At 52.3% G+C, this 16,249-nt stretch overlaps 1 protein-coding gene across 1 annotated transcript in view; it reads left to right on the forward strand.

Annotated features, from left to right (window-relative positions):
• Positions 1 to 16,249, forward strand: part of LOC144508729 (uncharacterized) — a 45,945-nt gene that overhangs the window by 28,765 nt on the left and 931 nt on the right. Inside the window, exons 3-6 of the mRNA XM_078237037.1 lie at positions 4,244 to 4,362; positions 10,993 to 11,131; positions 14,162 to 14,222; positions 14,963 to 15,049. Coding sequence (XP_078093163.1) covers positions 4,244 to 4,362; positions 10,993 to 11,131; positions 14,162 to 14,222; positions 14,963 to 15,049 — 406 coding nt within the window. The remainder of the gene's footprint in view (positions 1 to 4,243; positions 4,363 to 10,992; positions 11,132 to 14,161; positions 14,223 to 14,962; positions 15,050 to 16,249) is intronic.

Raw genomic sequence — 16,249 nt, forward strand, 5'->3', positions numbered from 1 at the left:
TACTGGTGGGGACGGGTGTGTATAACACTGGGGTACAGTACTGGTGGGGGTGGGTGTGTATAACACTGGGGTACAGTACTGGTGGGGGTGGGTGTGTATAACACTGGGGTACAGTACTGGTGGGGGTGGGTGTGTATAACACTGGGGTACAGTACTGGTGGGGGTGGGTGTGTATAACACTGGGGTACAGTACTGGTGGGGGTGGGTGTGTATAACACTGGGGTATAATACTGGTGGGAACGGGTGTGTATAACACTGGGGTACAGTACTGGTGGGGGTGGGTGTGTATAACACTGGGGTATAATACTGGTGGGAACGGGTGTGTATAACACTGGGGTACAGTACTGGTGGGGGTGGGTGTGTATAACACTGGGGCACCACTTCAGTTGTAAATCACTTGACTGTATTAAGTGGTTACAAATAAACCTACCATTACCTTGAGAACATATCTGGGCTCACACAATCACGACATACCACATCTCGAGAAGGAATTGGAACAAAGCATTAACTACAATATTTCTGGTTACCTTGGTTACAGCTGCAAAATTGCCAATAACTAACCATTGGAGTTTGACACATTGAAACCCACTATAGAATTTGATAAAGCCAATTACATTCTACCATCGCTGCAGGCAGTAAGAGTTTAATTATGAGGACTGGAGTAGAATTCCCCCTGTGCTAAAGACTGGTCTTGGGGCTGGTTTGGGGTGAGGGGGGGTGGGGTTAAGGGTCGGAGGGTGGAACCTACTCACTATTTATGACACAGTTTGATTGGGTATTTAGGGAGAAACTGTGATCTCTGCAAGTTCAGAATAAAATACTTCACACGGGGAGAGAGAGGGGAACTCCAATTATTCCAATGCTCTGCAATTTTTTACCCTCCAGACCGGAGTTGCCCTGTCTCCTAACTCGCAGCAAGTCCCATTCGCCCTGTGCTCACTGACTGACCCACAACACCTCAGAATGTGACAATGCCTCCAGTTAAAATTCGCATCCTGCTTTTCAAATCACTGGCCACTGCCTCCAACCACCACATTCCCCATTCCTGTAACCTCCTCCAGCTTCTAGAACCATCTCTATCTCTGTAACCCCCTCCAGCCCCTACAACCTTCCCCATCTCTGTAACCTCCTCCAGCCCCTACAACCCTCCCTATCTCTGTAACCTCCTCCAGCCCCTACAACCTTCCCCATCTCTGTAACCTCCTCCAGCCCCTACAACCCTCCCTATCTCTGTAACCTCCTCCAGCCCCTACAAACTTCCCCATCTCTGTAACCTCCTCCAGCCCCTACAACCGTCCTTATCTCAGTAACCTCCTCCAGCCCCTACAACCCTCCCTATATCTGTAACCTCCTCCAGCCCCTACACCCCTCCCTATCTCTGTAACCTCCTCCAGCCCCTACAACCTTCCCCATCTCTGTAACAACCTCCAGCCCCTACAACCCTCCTTATCTCAGTAACCTCCACCAGCTTCTACAACCCTCCCTACCTTTGTAAACCGCACTCTCCCCGACAACCCTCCCTATCGCTGCAACATCCTACAGCCCTCCCTATATCTGTAACCTCCTCCAGCTTCTACAACCATCCCTATCTCTGTAACCTCCTCCAGCCTCTACAACCCTCCTTATTGCTGTAACCTCCTCCAGCCCTTACAACCCTCCTTATGTCAGTAACCTCCTCCAGCCCCTACACCCCTCCCTATCTCTGTAACCTCTGCCAACCCCTAAAGGATGAGGGAGGAACGGGAGAGTCTAAGCCCTGGAATTTCCTCCCTAAGCCTGACTAACCCCCCACCCCTTCCCCCCCCCTCCTCCCCATAGATGAACTTTCTGACCTCCTTTCACAGTCCCCCTGATATCTCCTACGCATCTCGGTGTCAAATTGTTTCCAATGATTATTTGTGTGAAGCAATTGGAGGTTTTCATAGAAATCATAGAATCATAGAAACCCTACAGTGCAGAAAGAGGCCATTCGGCCCATCGAGTCTGCACCGACCACAATCCCACCCAGGCCCTACCCCCATATCCCTACATATTTACCCACTAATCCTCTAACCTACGCATCTCAGGACACTAAGGGGCAATTTTAACATGGCCAATCAACCTAACCCACACATCTTTGGATTGTGGGAGGAAACCGGAGCACCCGGAGGAAACCCACACAGACACGAGGAGGATGTGCAAACTCCACACAGACAGTGACCCAAGCCGGGAATCGAACCCAGGTCCCTGGAGCTGTGAAGCAGCGGTGCGTTTTGTTTAATATATTCACCGTACGACTTAAATGCACGCTGTCTAGAGGCGTCCGGCTGTCTAAACTTGTTTTGTTCATGAATTCTGAATGTGAAGTGGATTCCCTAAGTGGGAGCCCTGATTCCTGTAAATATTCCAGACATTTGTTACTCAGTGGAGTTTTGCCTTGTGGTGTCTCGCCCTTTCTGGGGCTAGGCTCTCGCGCTGACTAACCTGCTTTCTGTTTGGTGATATATTGGCTAGCTCCTCCCTCCCAACGCCACATCGAGCAGCAAGTCACAGGGGAAACCCGAATGGAGGGGGTGAACATTCTGCATTTCATAAGAACACATATCAGAACCAGGAGTAGACCATTCAGCCCCTCGAGCCTTCTCCACCATTCAATACTATCATGGCTGTTCTCCATAACCCTTCAACCCATTACTAATTAAAAATCTGTCTGTCTCCTTAATGCCCCGGCATCCCCCACACTCTGGAATAGTGAATTCCAGATTCACCACCCTTTGATAAAAGTAGTTTCTCTTCATCTATTTTCAATCGACCACCTCTTATCCAAAAGCTATGGCCTCTCATTCTAGAATGCCGCACAAGGGGAAAGGAGCGGCACAGTGGTTAGCCCTGCTGTCTCGCAGCGCCAGGGACCCGGGTTTGAGTCCCAGCTTGGGTCACTATCTGTGTGGAGTTTGCACATTCTCCCCATGTCTGCATGGGTTTCCTCCGGGTGCTCCAGTTTCCTCCCACAGACTGAAAGACATGCTGGTTGGGTGCATTGGCCGTGCTAAATTCTCCCTCGGTGTACCCGAACAGGCGCCGGAGTGTGGCGACTAGGGGATTTTCACAGTGACTTCATTGCAGTGTTTATGTAAGCTTACTTACACTTGATACTAGAGAATAAACTTCAAAAACAGAACTGTGCACTATACTTGCAGGTGTGGTCTCACTAATGCCTTGTACAGGTTTGACAACACTTCCCCACTTTTATACTCGATTCAGTTAGCAATAAATCTTGACAGATGAATAGGCAGGGAATAAAGGGATACGGACTGCGTAAGGCGTCATGTGTCGGTGCAGGTTTGGTGGGCCGAAGGGCCTGTTCATGTGCTATACTGTTCTTTGTTGTTATAAATGCCTAAAATTTTATTTGTCTTCCTTATTACCCATATACTAGTTTTCTACGATTCATGCACAAGGACACCCAGATCCCTCTGCACCAAAGCACCCCAAGGTTTCTCTCCATTTAGATAATTTGCCTTTCCATTTTTCCAACTAAACTGGATAACCTCACATTTATCCACTGTGCTGACACAGTGGTTAGCACTGCTGCCTCACAGCACCAGGGACCCGGGTTCGATTCCGGCCTCGGGTCACTGTCTATGTGGAGTCTTCACCTTCTCCCCCCATGTGGGTTTCCTCCAGGTGCTCCAGTTTCCTCCCACAGTTCTAAGGTGTGCGGGTTAGGCTGATTGGCCATGTTAAATTGTCCCTTAGCGTCAGGGGACTAGCTCGGGCAAATGCATGGGGTTACGGGGATAGGGCCTGAGTAGTATTGTGATTGGTGCAGACTCGATGGGCCGAATGGCCTCCTTCTGCACTATAGAGTTCTATGATTCTAAACTCCATCTGCCACATTTTGGCCCACTCACCCAACCTGCCTATATCCATTTGTGAATTGCTTATTTCCTCACTGCAACTTAACCATCTCACCTATTTTAGTGTCTTTTCTATAGTGTCTTTCACCATTTTGGGACGTCCCAATGCACTTTACAGTCAATGACACAGTTTTGATCAAAGTGATCACTGTTATAATGGAGAAAACATGGTCACCAATTGGCACACAGCAAGATCCCACAAACAGCAATGTTGTAACAACCCAGTTTGTCGTGTGTGTGTGTGTGTTTGTTTGGGGAGGGGTGATTATTTCAGCTGAGGGAAATATTCCGTCCTCAGGACACGAGGGATAAACTTCCCTCCTTGTGTTTTGTTTCCACAACAGTGTCTGTGGGACCTTGCATTTCCTCCAGAGAGTGCAGGTAGCAACGCGACAGCAACATGTTACTCTGGGATGGGCGGGCTGTTTGACACATCAAACTTCCCTGAGACACCTTGGCAGGAGTAAGTCTATCCTGGGTGATCTGGTTAAGCTCACTGCTGTTTGTTTAATGTGGTTTGGAAACCGGCTGAACTGGTCGGCCCAGGGAAATTCTGGTTTACCTGAGCCTGTTTTCCTTCTCAGTACGAGGGACTTGGAGTAAACACTGGATCCTACCTCCCCCCTCCCCCCCCCCCCCCCACCATCCTTCTTCGCCCTCACCTGGACACACTCTGGGCCTACCTCCCCCCCCCCCCCCCCCCCACCCCCACCTGGACACACTCTGGGCCTACCTCCCCCCTCACCCACCCCCACCTGGACACACTCTGGGCCTACATCCCCCCTCGTCCCCACCTGAACACACTCTGGGCCGACCTCCCCCTCCCACCTGAACACACTCTGGGCCTACCTCCCACCCTCACCCCACGTGAACACACTCTGGGCCTATCTCCCCCCTCGTCCCCACTTGAACATACTCGGGGCCAACCTCCCCCCTCACCCCCACCTGAACACACTCTGGGCCTACCTCCCACCCTCACCCCCACCTGAACACACTCTGGGCCTACCTCCCACCCTCACCCCCACGTGAACACACTCTGGGCCTACCTCCCCCCTCGTCCCCGCCTGAACACACTCTGGGCCTACCTGCCCCTCGCCCCCACCTAAACACACTCTGGGCCTACCTCCCACCCTCACCCCCACCTGAACACACTCTGGGCCTACCTCCCACCCTCACCCCCACCTGAACACACTCTGGGCCTACCTCCCCCATTGTCAGCACAGACGAGAAGAGCCAAAAGGCCTGTTTCTGAGCTGTAATTTTCTATGGTTCTATGAACACACTCTGGGCCTACCTCTTGCACCCTTGCCCTCACTTGGACCACTCTGGGCCTGTGCACCATAGAAAGCAGTCTTTCTAGTTGTATCACAGCTTGGCCTGGCTCCTGCTTTGCCCAAGACTGCAAGGAACAAAGGGTCGTGAATATAGTCCAATCCATCACGCAAACCAGCCTCCCATCCATTGACTCTGTCTACACTTCCCGCTGCCTCGGAAAAGCAGCCAGCATAATCAAAGATCCCAAATGCCCCGGACAGTCTCTCTTCCATCATCTTCCATCGGGGAAAAGATACAAAAGTCTGAGATCATGTACCAACCGACTCGAGAACAGCTTCTTCCCTGCTGCTGTCAGACTTTTGAATGGACTTACCTTGCATTAAGTTGATCTTTCGCTACACCCTAGCTATGACTGTAACACTACATCCTGCACTCTCTTCTTTCCTTCTCTGTGAACGGGATGCTTTGTCTGTATAGTGCACAAGAAACAATACTTTTCACTGTGTGCTAATTAATGTGACAATAATAAATCAAATCAAAATCCTATCTCCTCCCTTGTCCTCACCTGGACACAGTCTGGGCCTATCTCTCTCTTCCGCACCCTGCCCCCCCTCACCTCCTCACCTGGACACAGTCTGGGCCTATCTCTCTCTTCCCCCCCCTCGCCCCCCTCCCCGCCCTCACTTGGACACACTCTGGGCCTATCTCCCACCCCACCCTCCACCCCGCCACCCTCGCCCTCACCTGGACCACTCTGGGCCTATCTCCACCCCCGCCACCGTCGCCCTCACCTGGGCACATTCTGGGCCTATGTCTCTCCCGTCCCCCCAGACACACTCTGGGTCTATCTCTCTCTGTGTACACATTTACAGAAGACTAGCTCAGATTTCACGCTCAGTTCACCTCTGAACCCTGTCTGCACAAGCGGTTCAGCCGGTTCCATCACACATCAATACATTATCATCACTCTGCTCTCGGGATGAATCACACTCTATTCTGGCACCATTTTGTTTGGGTGTGTGTAGATGATTGCAATTTGGAGCCTCGTCAGTCCCAGCACCATTCTCTGTCCCCGCAACATACCCATTGATTCCAAACTTTCTGAAATGTAGTTTGCTATTTCCCCCTCGCTTTCATTTTCACCTCATTCACAAGTCTCGAAAGCTTCTGGGTTCCCCTTTAGCAGGAGGGAGGCCCTTCAGCCCCTCTACATCTGTTCTTTCCTTTGTTAGGTCATGCCTCACCTATTCCCTCACTCCATCCCACTTGCCTTTTCTCTGTGGAGCCACAGAACAGTTACAGCACAGGAGGAGGCCATTTGGCCCATCTTGTCAAAGGCATATATATCCCTTAAGCCCCGTTACCCAATAAAATTCAATCCATCTCCAATTGCAATTGACCCCTCCCAGATTCAAGGACTCATTTTTCAGCGAGGGAATGGAGTGGGGGGGGAGAGAGTTTCAGATTTCCAATCTCCTTTTGTATGAGGAATTGTTCCCATATATCACTCCTGAATGGCCTGGCTAGAATTTTAAGGTTCTGCCCCCCCCCCCCCCCCAACCCCATGTCCTGGACTCTCCCACTCCACCCCATCCCATGTCCTGGACTCTCCCACTCCACCCCATCCCATGTCCTGGACTCCCCCACTCCACCCCCTCCACCCCATGTCCTGGACTCTCCCACTCCACCCCATGTCCTGGACTCTCCCACTCCACCCCATGTCCTGGACTCTCCCACTCCACCCCATGTCCTGGACTCTCCCACTCCACCCCATGTCCTGGACTCCCCCACTCCACCCCATGTCCTGGACTCTCCCCACTCCACCCTTCCCCCAGCAGAGGAGATAGTTTCTTTCCATCAAATCCTACAATAAGCTTAAACACCTGGGGTCCTCCTCCCCTCCACTTCCTCTCGCATTTCCCCCTTACTCACACTCTCTCTCTCTCGTATTTTCCCCCTGCACTCTCACACTCTCTCTCTCACATTTTTACCCCCACCGAGCTAAGACTCAGCAGTGCGGAATGTTTAGGTGAAATGTGGTAATGAAGTGTAACCATTCACTTCTAGTCCATCCTTTGGGCGCACTGTGTCCCTGGGTTGTGATGTTTCAGTCTGAATGTATCAGCTGTGGAATGTGTTTCCAAGCAGCACGCTCAAATAATTTGCAACATAAATCTGTGTGGAGTGACATCATCTGGAATGAGTGCTGCCACTACCCTATCGACACTGTTCCTGGCAACGGACAGCTTATTAGTAACAACAACTACTTAGATTTATATAGCACCTTTTTACTGTAGTAAATCATCCCAAAGCACTTTACACAGAGAGAGAGAGACAATAGTAGAACTCGGCACCCAAGCAGCTGGAGGAGGTTACAGAGATAGGGAGGGTTGTAGGGGCTGGAGGAGGTTACAGAGGGTTGTAGGGGCTGGAGGAGGTTACAGAGGGTTGTAGGGGCTGGAGGAGGTTACAGAGGGTTGTAGGGGCTGGAGGAGGTTACAGAGGGTTGTAGGGGCTGGAGGAGGTTACAGAGGGTTGTAGGGGCTGGAGGAGGTTACAGAGGGTTGTAGGGGCTGGAGGAGGATACAGGGATAGGGAGGGGTGTAGGGGCTGGAGGAGGTTACAGGGATAGGGAGGGGTGTAGGGGCTGGAGGAGGTTACAGAGATAGGGAGGGGTGTAGGGGCTGGAGGAGGTTACAGAGATAGGGAGGGGTGTAGGGGCTGGAGGAGGTTACAGAGATAGGGAGGGGTGTAGGGGCTGGAGGAGGTTACAGAGATAGGGAGGGGTGTAGGGGCTGGAGGAGGTTACAGAGATAGGGAGGGGTGTAGGGGCTGGAGGAGGTTACAGAGATAGGGAGGGGTGTAGGGGCTGGAGGAGGTTACAGAGATAGGGAGGGGTGTAGGGGCTGGAGGAGGTTACAGAGATAGGGAGGGGTGTAGGGGCTGGAGGAGGTTACAGAGATGGGGAGGGGTGTAGGGGCTGGAGGAGGTTACAGAGATAGGGAGGGGTGTAGGGGCTGGAGGAGGTTACAGAGATACGGAGGGTTATAGGGGCCTGGAGGAGGTTACAGAGGGTTGTAGGGGCTGGAAGAGGTTACAGAGGGTTGTAGGGGCTGGAGGAGGATACAGGGATAGGGAGGATTTTGGATCACGCTGATCAGACATGAGATGGCTGCACCAAGTAGCACTGGCAAAATTGAAGTTGATGTGAGTTGGATGTGGTTCTGTGTGGGGGTGGGGGTGGTGGGAGGGAGCTCTCTGCTGCTTGCAATCATAACCAGTATTAAGACGGATGGTTGCGGTGGTTAGAGGTCAGCCATCTCAGGACATCACTGCAGGAGGGGTTTCTCACTGTAGTATTCAAGGCCGAACCGTCAAGCCGTCTGAATACTGTGGCTGCAACGGGTCAGAGGCTGGGAATCCTGCGGTGAGTATCTCAACTCCAGACCACCCAAAGCCTGTCCACAGGAGTCAGGAGTGTGGTGAGAAACTCTGCACTTGCCTGGATGAATGCAGCTCCAACAACACTCAACAAGCTCGACACCACTTGCCTGGGAGTGTTTGATGGGGGACAGTGTAGAGGGAGCTTTACTCTGTATCTAACCCTGTGCTGTAGCTGTCCTGGGAGTGTTTGATGGGGACAGTGTAGAGGGAGCTTTACTCTGTATCTAACCCCGTGCTGTACCTGTCCTGGGAGTGTTTGATGGGGGACAGTGTAGAGGGAGCTTTACTCTGTATCTAACCCTGTGCTGTAGCTGTCCTGGGAGTGTTTGATGGGGACAGTGTAGAGGGAGCTTTACTCTGTATCTAACCCTGTGCTGTAGCTGTCCTGGGAGTGTTTGATGGGGACAGTGTAGAGGGAGCTTTACTCTGTATCTAACCCTGTGCTGTAGCTGTCCTGGGAGTGTTTGATGGGGGACAGTGTAGAGGGAGCTTTACTCTGTATCTAACCCCGTGCTGTACCTGTCCTGGGAGTGTTTGATGGGGGACAGTGTAGAGGGAGCTTTACTCTGTATCTAACCCCGTGCTGTACCTGTCCTGGGAGTGTTTGATGGGGACAGTGTAGAGGGAGCTTTACTCTGTATCTAACCCCATGCTGTACCTGTCCTGGGAGTGTTTGATGGGGACAGTGTAGAGGGAGCTTTACTCTGTATCTAACCCCGTGCTGTACCTGTCCTGGGAGTGTTTGATGGGGACAGTGTAGAGGGAGCTTTACTCTGTATCTAACCCCGTGCTGTACCTGTCCTGGGAGTGTTTGATGGGGACAGTGTAGAGGGAGGTTTACTCTGTATCTAACCCCGTGCTGTACCTGTCCTGGGAGTGTTTGATGGGGACAGTGTAGAGGGAGCTTTACTCTGTATCTAACCCTGTGCTGTACCTGTCCTGGGAGTGTTTGATGGGGACAGTGTAGAGGGAGCTTTACTCTGTATCTAACCCCGTGCTGTACCTGTCCTGGGAGTGTTTGATGGGGACAGTGTAGAGGCAGCTTTACTCTGTATCTAACCCCGTGCTGTACCTGTCCTGGGAGTGTTTGATGGGGACAGCGCAGAGGGAGCTTTACTCTGTATCTAACCCTGTGCTGTCCCTGTCCTGGGAGTGTTTGATGGGAACAGTGTAGAGGGAGGTTTACTCTGTATCTAACCCCGTGCTGTATCTGTCCTGGGAGTGTTTGATGGGGACAGTGTAGAGGGAGCTTCAATCTGTATCTAACCCCGTGCTGAACCTATACCTGGGAGAGTTTGATGGGGACAGAGTAGAAATCATAGAAACCCTAAAGTACAGAAAGAGGCCATTTGGCCCATCGGGTCTGCACCGACCACAATCCCACCGAGGCCCTACCCCCATATCCACCCACTAATCCCTCTAACCGATGCATCTCATGACACTAAGGGGCAATTTTTTTTAGCACGGCCAATCAACCTAACCCACGCATCTTTGGTCTGTGGGAGGAAACCGGAGCACCCGGAAGAAACCCACGCAGACACGAGGAGAATGTGCAAACTCCACACAGACAGTGACCCAAGCCGGGAATCAAACCCAGGTCCCTGGAGCTGTGAAGCAGCAGTGCTAACCACTGTGCTACCGTGCCGAGGGAGCTTTACTCTGTATCTAACCCTGTGCTGTACCTGTCCTGGGAGTGTTTGATGGGGACAGTGTCGAGGGAGTTTACTCTGTATCTAACCCTGTGCTGTACCCGTCCTGGGAGTGTTTGATGGGGGACAGTGTAGAGGGAGCTTTACTCTGTATCTAATCCCGTGCTGAACCTGTCCTGGGAGTGTTTGATGGGGACAGTGGAGAGGGAGCTTCAATCTGTATCTAACCCCGTGCTGAACCTATACCTGGGAGTGTTTGATGGGGACAGTGTAGAGGGAGCTTTACTCTGTATCTAACCCCGTGCTGTATCTGTCCTGGGAGTGTTTGATGGGGGGCAGTGTAGAGGGAGCTTTACTCTGTATCTAACCCCATGCTGTATCTGTCCTGGGAGTGTTTGATGGGGACAGTGTAGAGGGAGCTTTACTCTGTATCTAACCCCGTGCTGTACCTGTCCTGGGAGTGTTTGATGGGGGACAGTGTAGAGGGAGCTTTACTCTGTATCTAACCCCGTGCTGTATCTGTCCTGGGAGTGTTTGATGGGGACAGTGTAGAGGGAGCTTTACTCTGTATCTAACCCCGTGCTGTACCTGTCCTGGGAGTGTTTGATGGGGACAGTGTAGAGGGAGCTTTACTCTGTATCTAACCCCGTGCTGTACCTGTCCTGGGAGTGTTTGATGGGGACAGTGTAGAGCGATGATTAATTTATTTTCTCTCCATGTCTCAGAGAGTCCGTTGGAATCTGGATCGACAACTGGAGCTATTGTTGGTGGGATCATTGCCGCGATCGTCATTCTGACAGTGCTGGTGACAGCGGTGCTGATATTTAAGAGGCAAAGGAAGAATGCAAATGAGGATGTGGATGAGTGAGTATGGAGTGGGCGTGGACTTCAGTCATGGTGGTAGTGTGACCAGGTGGGCTGAACCCTGACCTTTACCCTCCTGACCTCTGATATATACCCAGTACCAATTAACGGGAAGGTCGTCCCCTCGGGCCCAGTGACCTTCAGGATGTAGAGCAGTCCCACGCTATTCAATCTTCTCAGGCGAATGACGGTCTACTTGGAGAGTCCCAGCATTTATAAACAGCGTTGGAAGGGCTGGCAGAGAGTGCCGCAGTAATCTGGCCATCCTGTTGGACATGATGTGGAGCTGCCGGCGTTGGACTGGGGTAAACACAGTAAGAAGTTTAACAACACCAGGTTAAAGTCCAACAGGTTTATTTGGTAGCAAATGCCACTAGCTTTCGGAGCACCCCAACGCCCCCCCACCCCTCCCCTCCCATGCCCACCAGCTTCTGGACACTCCCTGACACTCATGAACTTAACTCCCATGGGTGAATATTTAAATGTTTAAAGTTTATTTATTATTGTCACAAGTAGGCTTACTGTAATAAATCTTTGGAGGCAGAAATCCCTTCACTTACAATTCCGACAGCAGTACGCAGAGTGCTATCAGTCAGCGGTCGACCTTCGGGAGTGCCAGAGGAACTGACACTCCCAGTTAAATACAAGGAAAATATTCCCTGATTGGCCCATCAATTGACTCCTTAATCAGGGAGTTCATCCAGGGGATTTTCACAGTGACTTAATTACTATGTGAATGTAAGCCTACTTGTGACTAATTAATAAACTTTAACTTTATCTTCCAATAGGCCAACCTCAGTGGCCTAATTGGAGCCATTACACTTACATTAACACTGCAATGAAGTTACTATGAAAATCTCCTAGTCGCCACATTCTGGCGCCTGTTCGGATACACTGAGGGAGAATTTAGTACGGCCAGTCCACCTAACTAGCACGTCTTTGGGATTGTGGGAGGAAACCGGAGCACCCGGAGGAAACCCACGCAGACACGGGGAGAACGTGCAGACTCCACACAGACAGTGACCCAAGCTGGGAATCGAACCTGGGTCCCTGGCGCTGTGAGGCAGCAGCGCTAACCACTGTGCTAGCGTGCCACCCCTCCAGTGCCTTGTTGGTGCCTCTGGAAAGTTGAAGGCCAGGAGAGTTGTTCACTGTTGTTTCTCATCCCGCACCTCGTGGCAGACACTCAGCTGCTGCCACAGCAAGAGTTTTTTTCTTGAACAGGTCACGAGTCTGTCACCAGGGGGCTTAGTGATCGAGGGACATCACTCCACATCAGGCATCTCTCCCACTCTTCCAGCCAGCTATTGGTGTGTTTGGAAGGATCTGATACTCACCCTTTGTGCCATGTTATCAACGCTCCTTCCTCGACCATCGAGCCCTGGGTGGGATTTGAACCCGGAGCTTCTGGCTCAAAGGCAGGGCCGCTAACCCCACTGCGCCACAAGACCACTGAGGGAGTAAACCCCAACAGAAAATGGTAATGGAGCCGAAAGTTGGGTGTGTGGGAGGGAGGGGGGTGGGGGAACAATATCATAGATTCATAGAATCCCTCCAGTGCAGAAAACGCCATTTGGCCCATCGAGTCTGCACCGACTCTCTGACAGAGCATCTTACCCAGGTCCTATCCCTGTAACCCACACATTTACCATGGCCAATCCAGCTGACCTATACACCTTTGGACTGTGGAAAGAAACCAGAGCACCCGGAGGAAACCCACGCAGACACGGGGAGAACGTGCAGACTCCACGCAGACAGTGACCCAAGCCGGGAATCGAACCCGGGTCCCTGGAGCTGTGAGGCAGCAATGCCAACCACTGTGCCACCGTGCTGCCAAGATGATGTCTAAGTCTGTCACCATTCCGCCAACTCCGTACCGAGCTGGTGCCCATCCTTGTGTTTTCCATCCCTGTGGACCCAGCCGGGGAGGGAGACCCTGCTGTTTAGGTTCAGGTGGACCCGGGTCTCCGGACAGTTTGTACCCTGGAAAGGACACTCCAGTTGTTTTCCTTCTCCCATCGCACTGGGTGGGAGAGGCTGCCAGGAAGAGAGGAGGATGTCACTGGACCAGTTAGCCGGAGGACCTGTGTTCGAATCCCTCCAAGGCCACAATCATTTTGATTCTGTTGGGACTGGAAGTGGCCCTCGGGAAGAGGGGGTGGCCAGGATTCTCAGCTTTCAAATCCCATCCCATTCACCAATGGCGCTTCTGAAGGCAGGAAATGTGCCTTCTGTCCCTGCTCTGGACCTCAGTGTGACTCCCCTCCCACCTCAATGGGGCTAACCGTCCTCTGCTATCATATGAGGGCGGCATGGTCAGGAACCCGGGTTCGATTCCCGGCTCGGGTCACTGTCTGTGTGGAGTCTGCACGTTCTCCCCGTGTCTGCGTGGGTTTCCTCCCACAGTCCAAAGATGTGTGGGTTAGGTGCTAAATTGCCCCTTAGTGTCAGGGGAACTAGCTGGGGTAAATACATGGGGTTATGGAGATAGGGCCTGGGTGGGATTGTGGGCGGTGCAGACTCGATGGGCCAAATGGCCTCCTTCTGCACTGTGGGGATTCTATGACCTTATAGCTGACCTGGACTGTCCATTGTAACATGCGTGTTACCATGAAGTCAGGAGCAAAGCGTGGGACTGTTAATGGGACAATTGGAAGTGGGAGCTCCTCAGCATACAAACACACGGATTGGGGGCAGGGGCTAGGCCATTCAGCCCCTCGAGCCCCTGCTCTGCCATTCGATAAGATTACAGCTAATCTGATTTTGGCCCCAAGTCCTCTTTCCTGGCTGCCCACAATGCCCTTTGACCCCCGCCCCAATGTCCGCCAAGTATCTAACACATTGGGGGCAATCTCAGACTCACACTTCCAGCCTCTAACTCGATAAGTCTCCATGGTGACCATCTTTCAAACAGAAAATCGGGTCCTGGCAAAGTATGTGGAACGTTGCTTCCAGAGATGTAGCTTGTCACTCAGATTTTGTTTTTTGAAAAGAGAATGAGATCTAATATTTTTTTATTGTTTGTTGCAGCTTCGAGCCCCCCAGCTACAAGCCGCCTCCTCCAAAGAAAAATCTGGAAGAAATTGCAAAGGTATTTTCAGAATTGAGAAGTTCTCCGTCTGTTCCGAGAGAAGCCAGTTGTGCTTATAGAACCCAAACTCCGCCTCCGATTGGCTCCAGAATCTGCACAGCTGGTTAAATATCTTCGGACGTGCAGGAACGGGGGGGGGAACTCGCTTTGTGCACAGCAAGATCCCACAAGTAGCTGCGCGATCATCTGCTCATGCCGACCTGCTTTTGTTTGGTGGTGTTGGTTGGCAGGTATCCTCCGATCGCGCAACACAATCTTTTATCTCTCCTTCCTTCAGAGCCCCGATCTACTGTTGTATTCGTAAAAAGGTGGCAACTCTGATGGTGAGGCGCTCCCTGGGGCCCCGCCCCTCGGCACCGTGCAGAGTTTGCATGAACCTCGGCGCCGTGCGGCGCACCCTCGGGGCCCTGGCGCCGCGCGGAGCAGCCTCAGGGACCCCGGCGCCGCGCGGAGCACCCTCGGGGCCGCGCGGAGCAGCCTTGGGCCTGGTGAGGCTGCAGTGCTAACCGCTGTGCGGTCCCACTATGGGAGGGTTGAGTGTTGGCCCGGATTCCGAGCCCTGGTCTCTGGAGCGGGGGATTTGAGCTGACCGCTTTCTGGCAGAGCGGGAGCGAGAGGGGGTGTGTGGATGTCACTGAGGGTGTGTGGATGGCACCTCTCGCTGGTGCGGGGCTCGTTTTCTCTCTGAACACGGATGTTGTTTTTGTCACCGATTTCAAACTAACCCTGCACTTCTTCAGGTTGAGAAAGCTGACGTGGACAAAATGGAGAACATCCCCTTGAATACCAACTACTATGAAACTGGTACCGAGGACGATAATCGAATGGTAAGTGTCACTCCCCCTGGGACAGAGAGAGAGAGACGCGGTTGATTTAAAATAGAAAAGTGTGCAGTGACTTGTTTAGTCGGGCGGATAAAGAAAAATGGACGCAAGTGACAATTCATAGGGGGCGGAGGAACATGGATGTACCTGTACTAACATCCTTGAAGATGTTTAGACCAGTTGAGGAGACTTATTTCAGAACTACAGAGCATCAAAACAAGGAAATTGTGCTGAACACTTATAAACCTCGCTTAGGCCTCAGCTGGAGTGTGGGGTCAAACTCCAGGACCTCGGCGAGGGTGCGGAGGAGAATGTTCCCAAGGATGGCACAATGGTTAGCACTGCTGCCTCACAGTGCCAGGGACCTGGGTTCAATTCCGACCTCTGGTCACTATCTGTGTGGAAACTGCACATTCTCCCCGTGTCTGCATGGGTTTCCTCCGGGTGCTCTGGTTTCCCCTCGGGCCAAAGATGTGCGGGTTAGGTGATTGGCCATGCTGAATTGTCCATAGTGTCAGGGGGATTAGCAGCGTAAATATGTTGGGTGACGGGAATAGGGACCGGGTGGGATTGTGGTCGGTGCAGACTCGATGGGTCGAATGGCCTCCTTCTGCACTGTAGGGATTGTGTAATAGGGAGAGATCAGTTCCTGTCAGAGAGACTGGGAGAAGCTGTGATCGTTCTCCTTGGAGCGGAGAAGGTTAAGGGGGAGATTGAATCGAGATGTTCGAGGGGGTTTCAGATGGAGTGAATGAGGAGAAAGTGTTTCCAGAGGCGGGAGGGTGGGTAACCAGAGGGGGGCACAGATTGAGGAGAATCGGGAAAAGAACCAGAGGCCCCCCTCTGCGTGGCACCGAGTTACAGAGATAGGGGGGGTTGTAGGGGCTGGAGGAGGTTACAGAGATACGGTTGTAGGGGCTGGAGGAGGTTACAGAGTTGGGGAGCGTTGTAGGGACTGGAGGAGGTTACAGAGATAGGGAAGGTTGTAGGGGCTGGAGGAGGTTACAGAGATGGGGAGGGTTGTAGGGGCTGGACGAGGTTACAGAGGGTTATAGGGGTTGGAGGAGGTTACAGAGATAGGGAGGGTTGTAGGGACTGGAGGAGGTTACAGAGATGGGGAGGGTTGTAGGGGCTGGAGGAGGTTGCAGAGATATGGTAGGGGCTGGAGGAGGTTACAGAGATAGGGAGGGTTGTAGGGGCTGG

The sequence above is a fragment of the Mustelus asterias genome, chromosome 20, assembly GCF_964213995.1.
Source record: "Mustelus asterias chromosome 20, sMusAst1.hap1.1, whole genome shotgun sequence".
Lineage (NCBI taxonomy): Eukaryota > Metazoa > Chordata > Chondrichthyes > Carcharhiniformes > Triakidae > Mustelus > Mustelus asterias.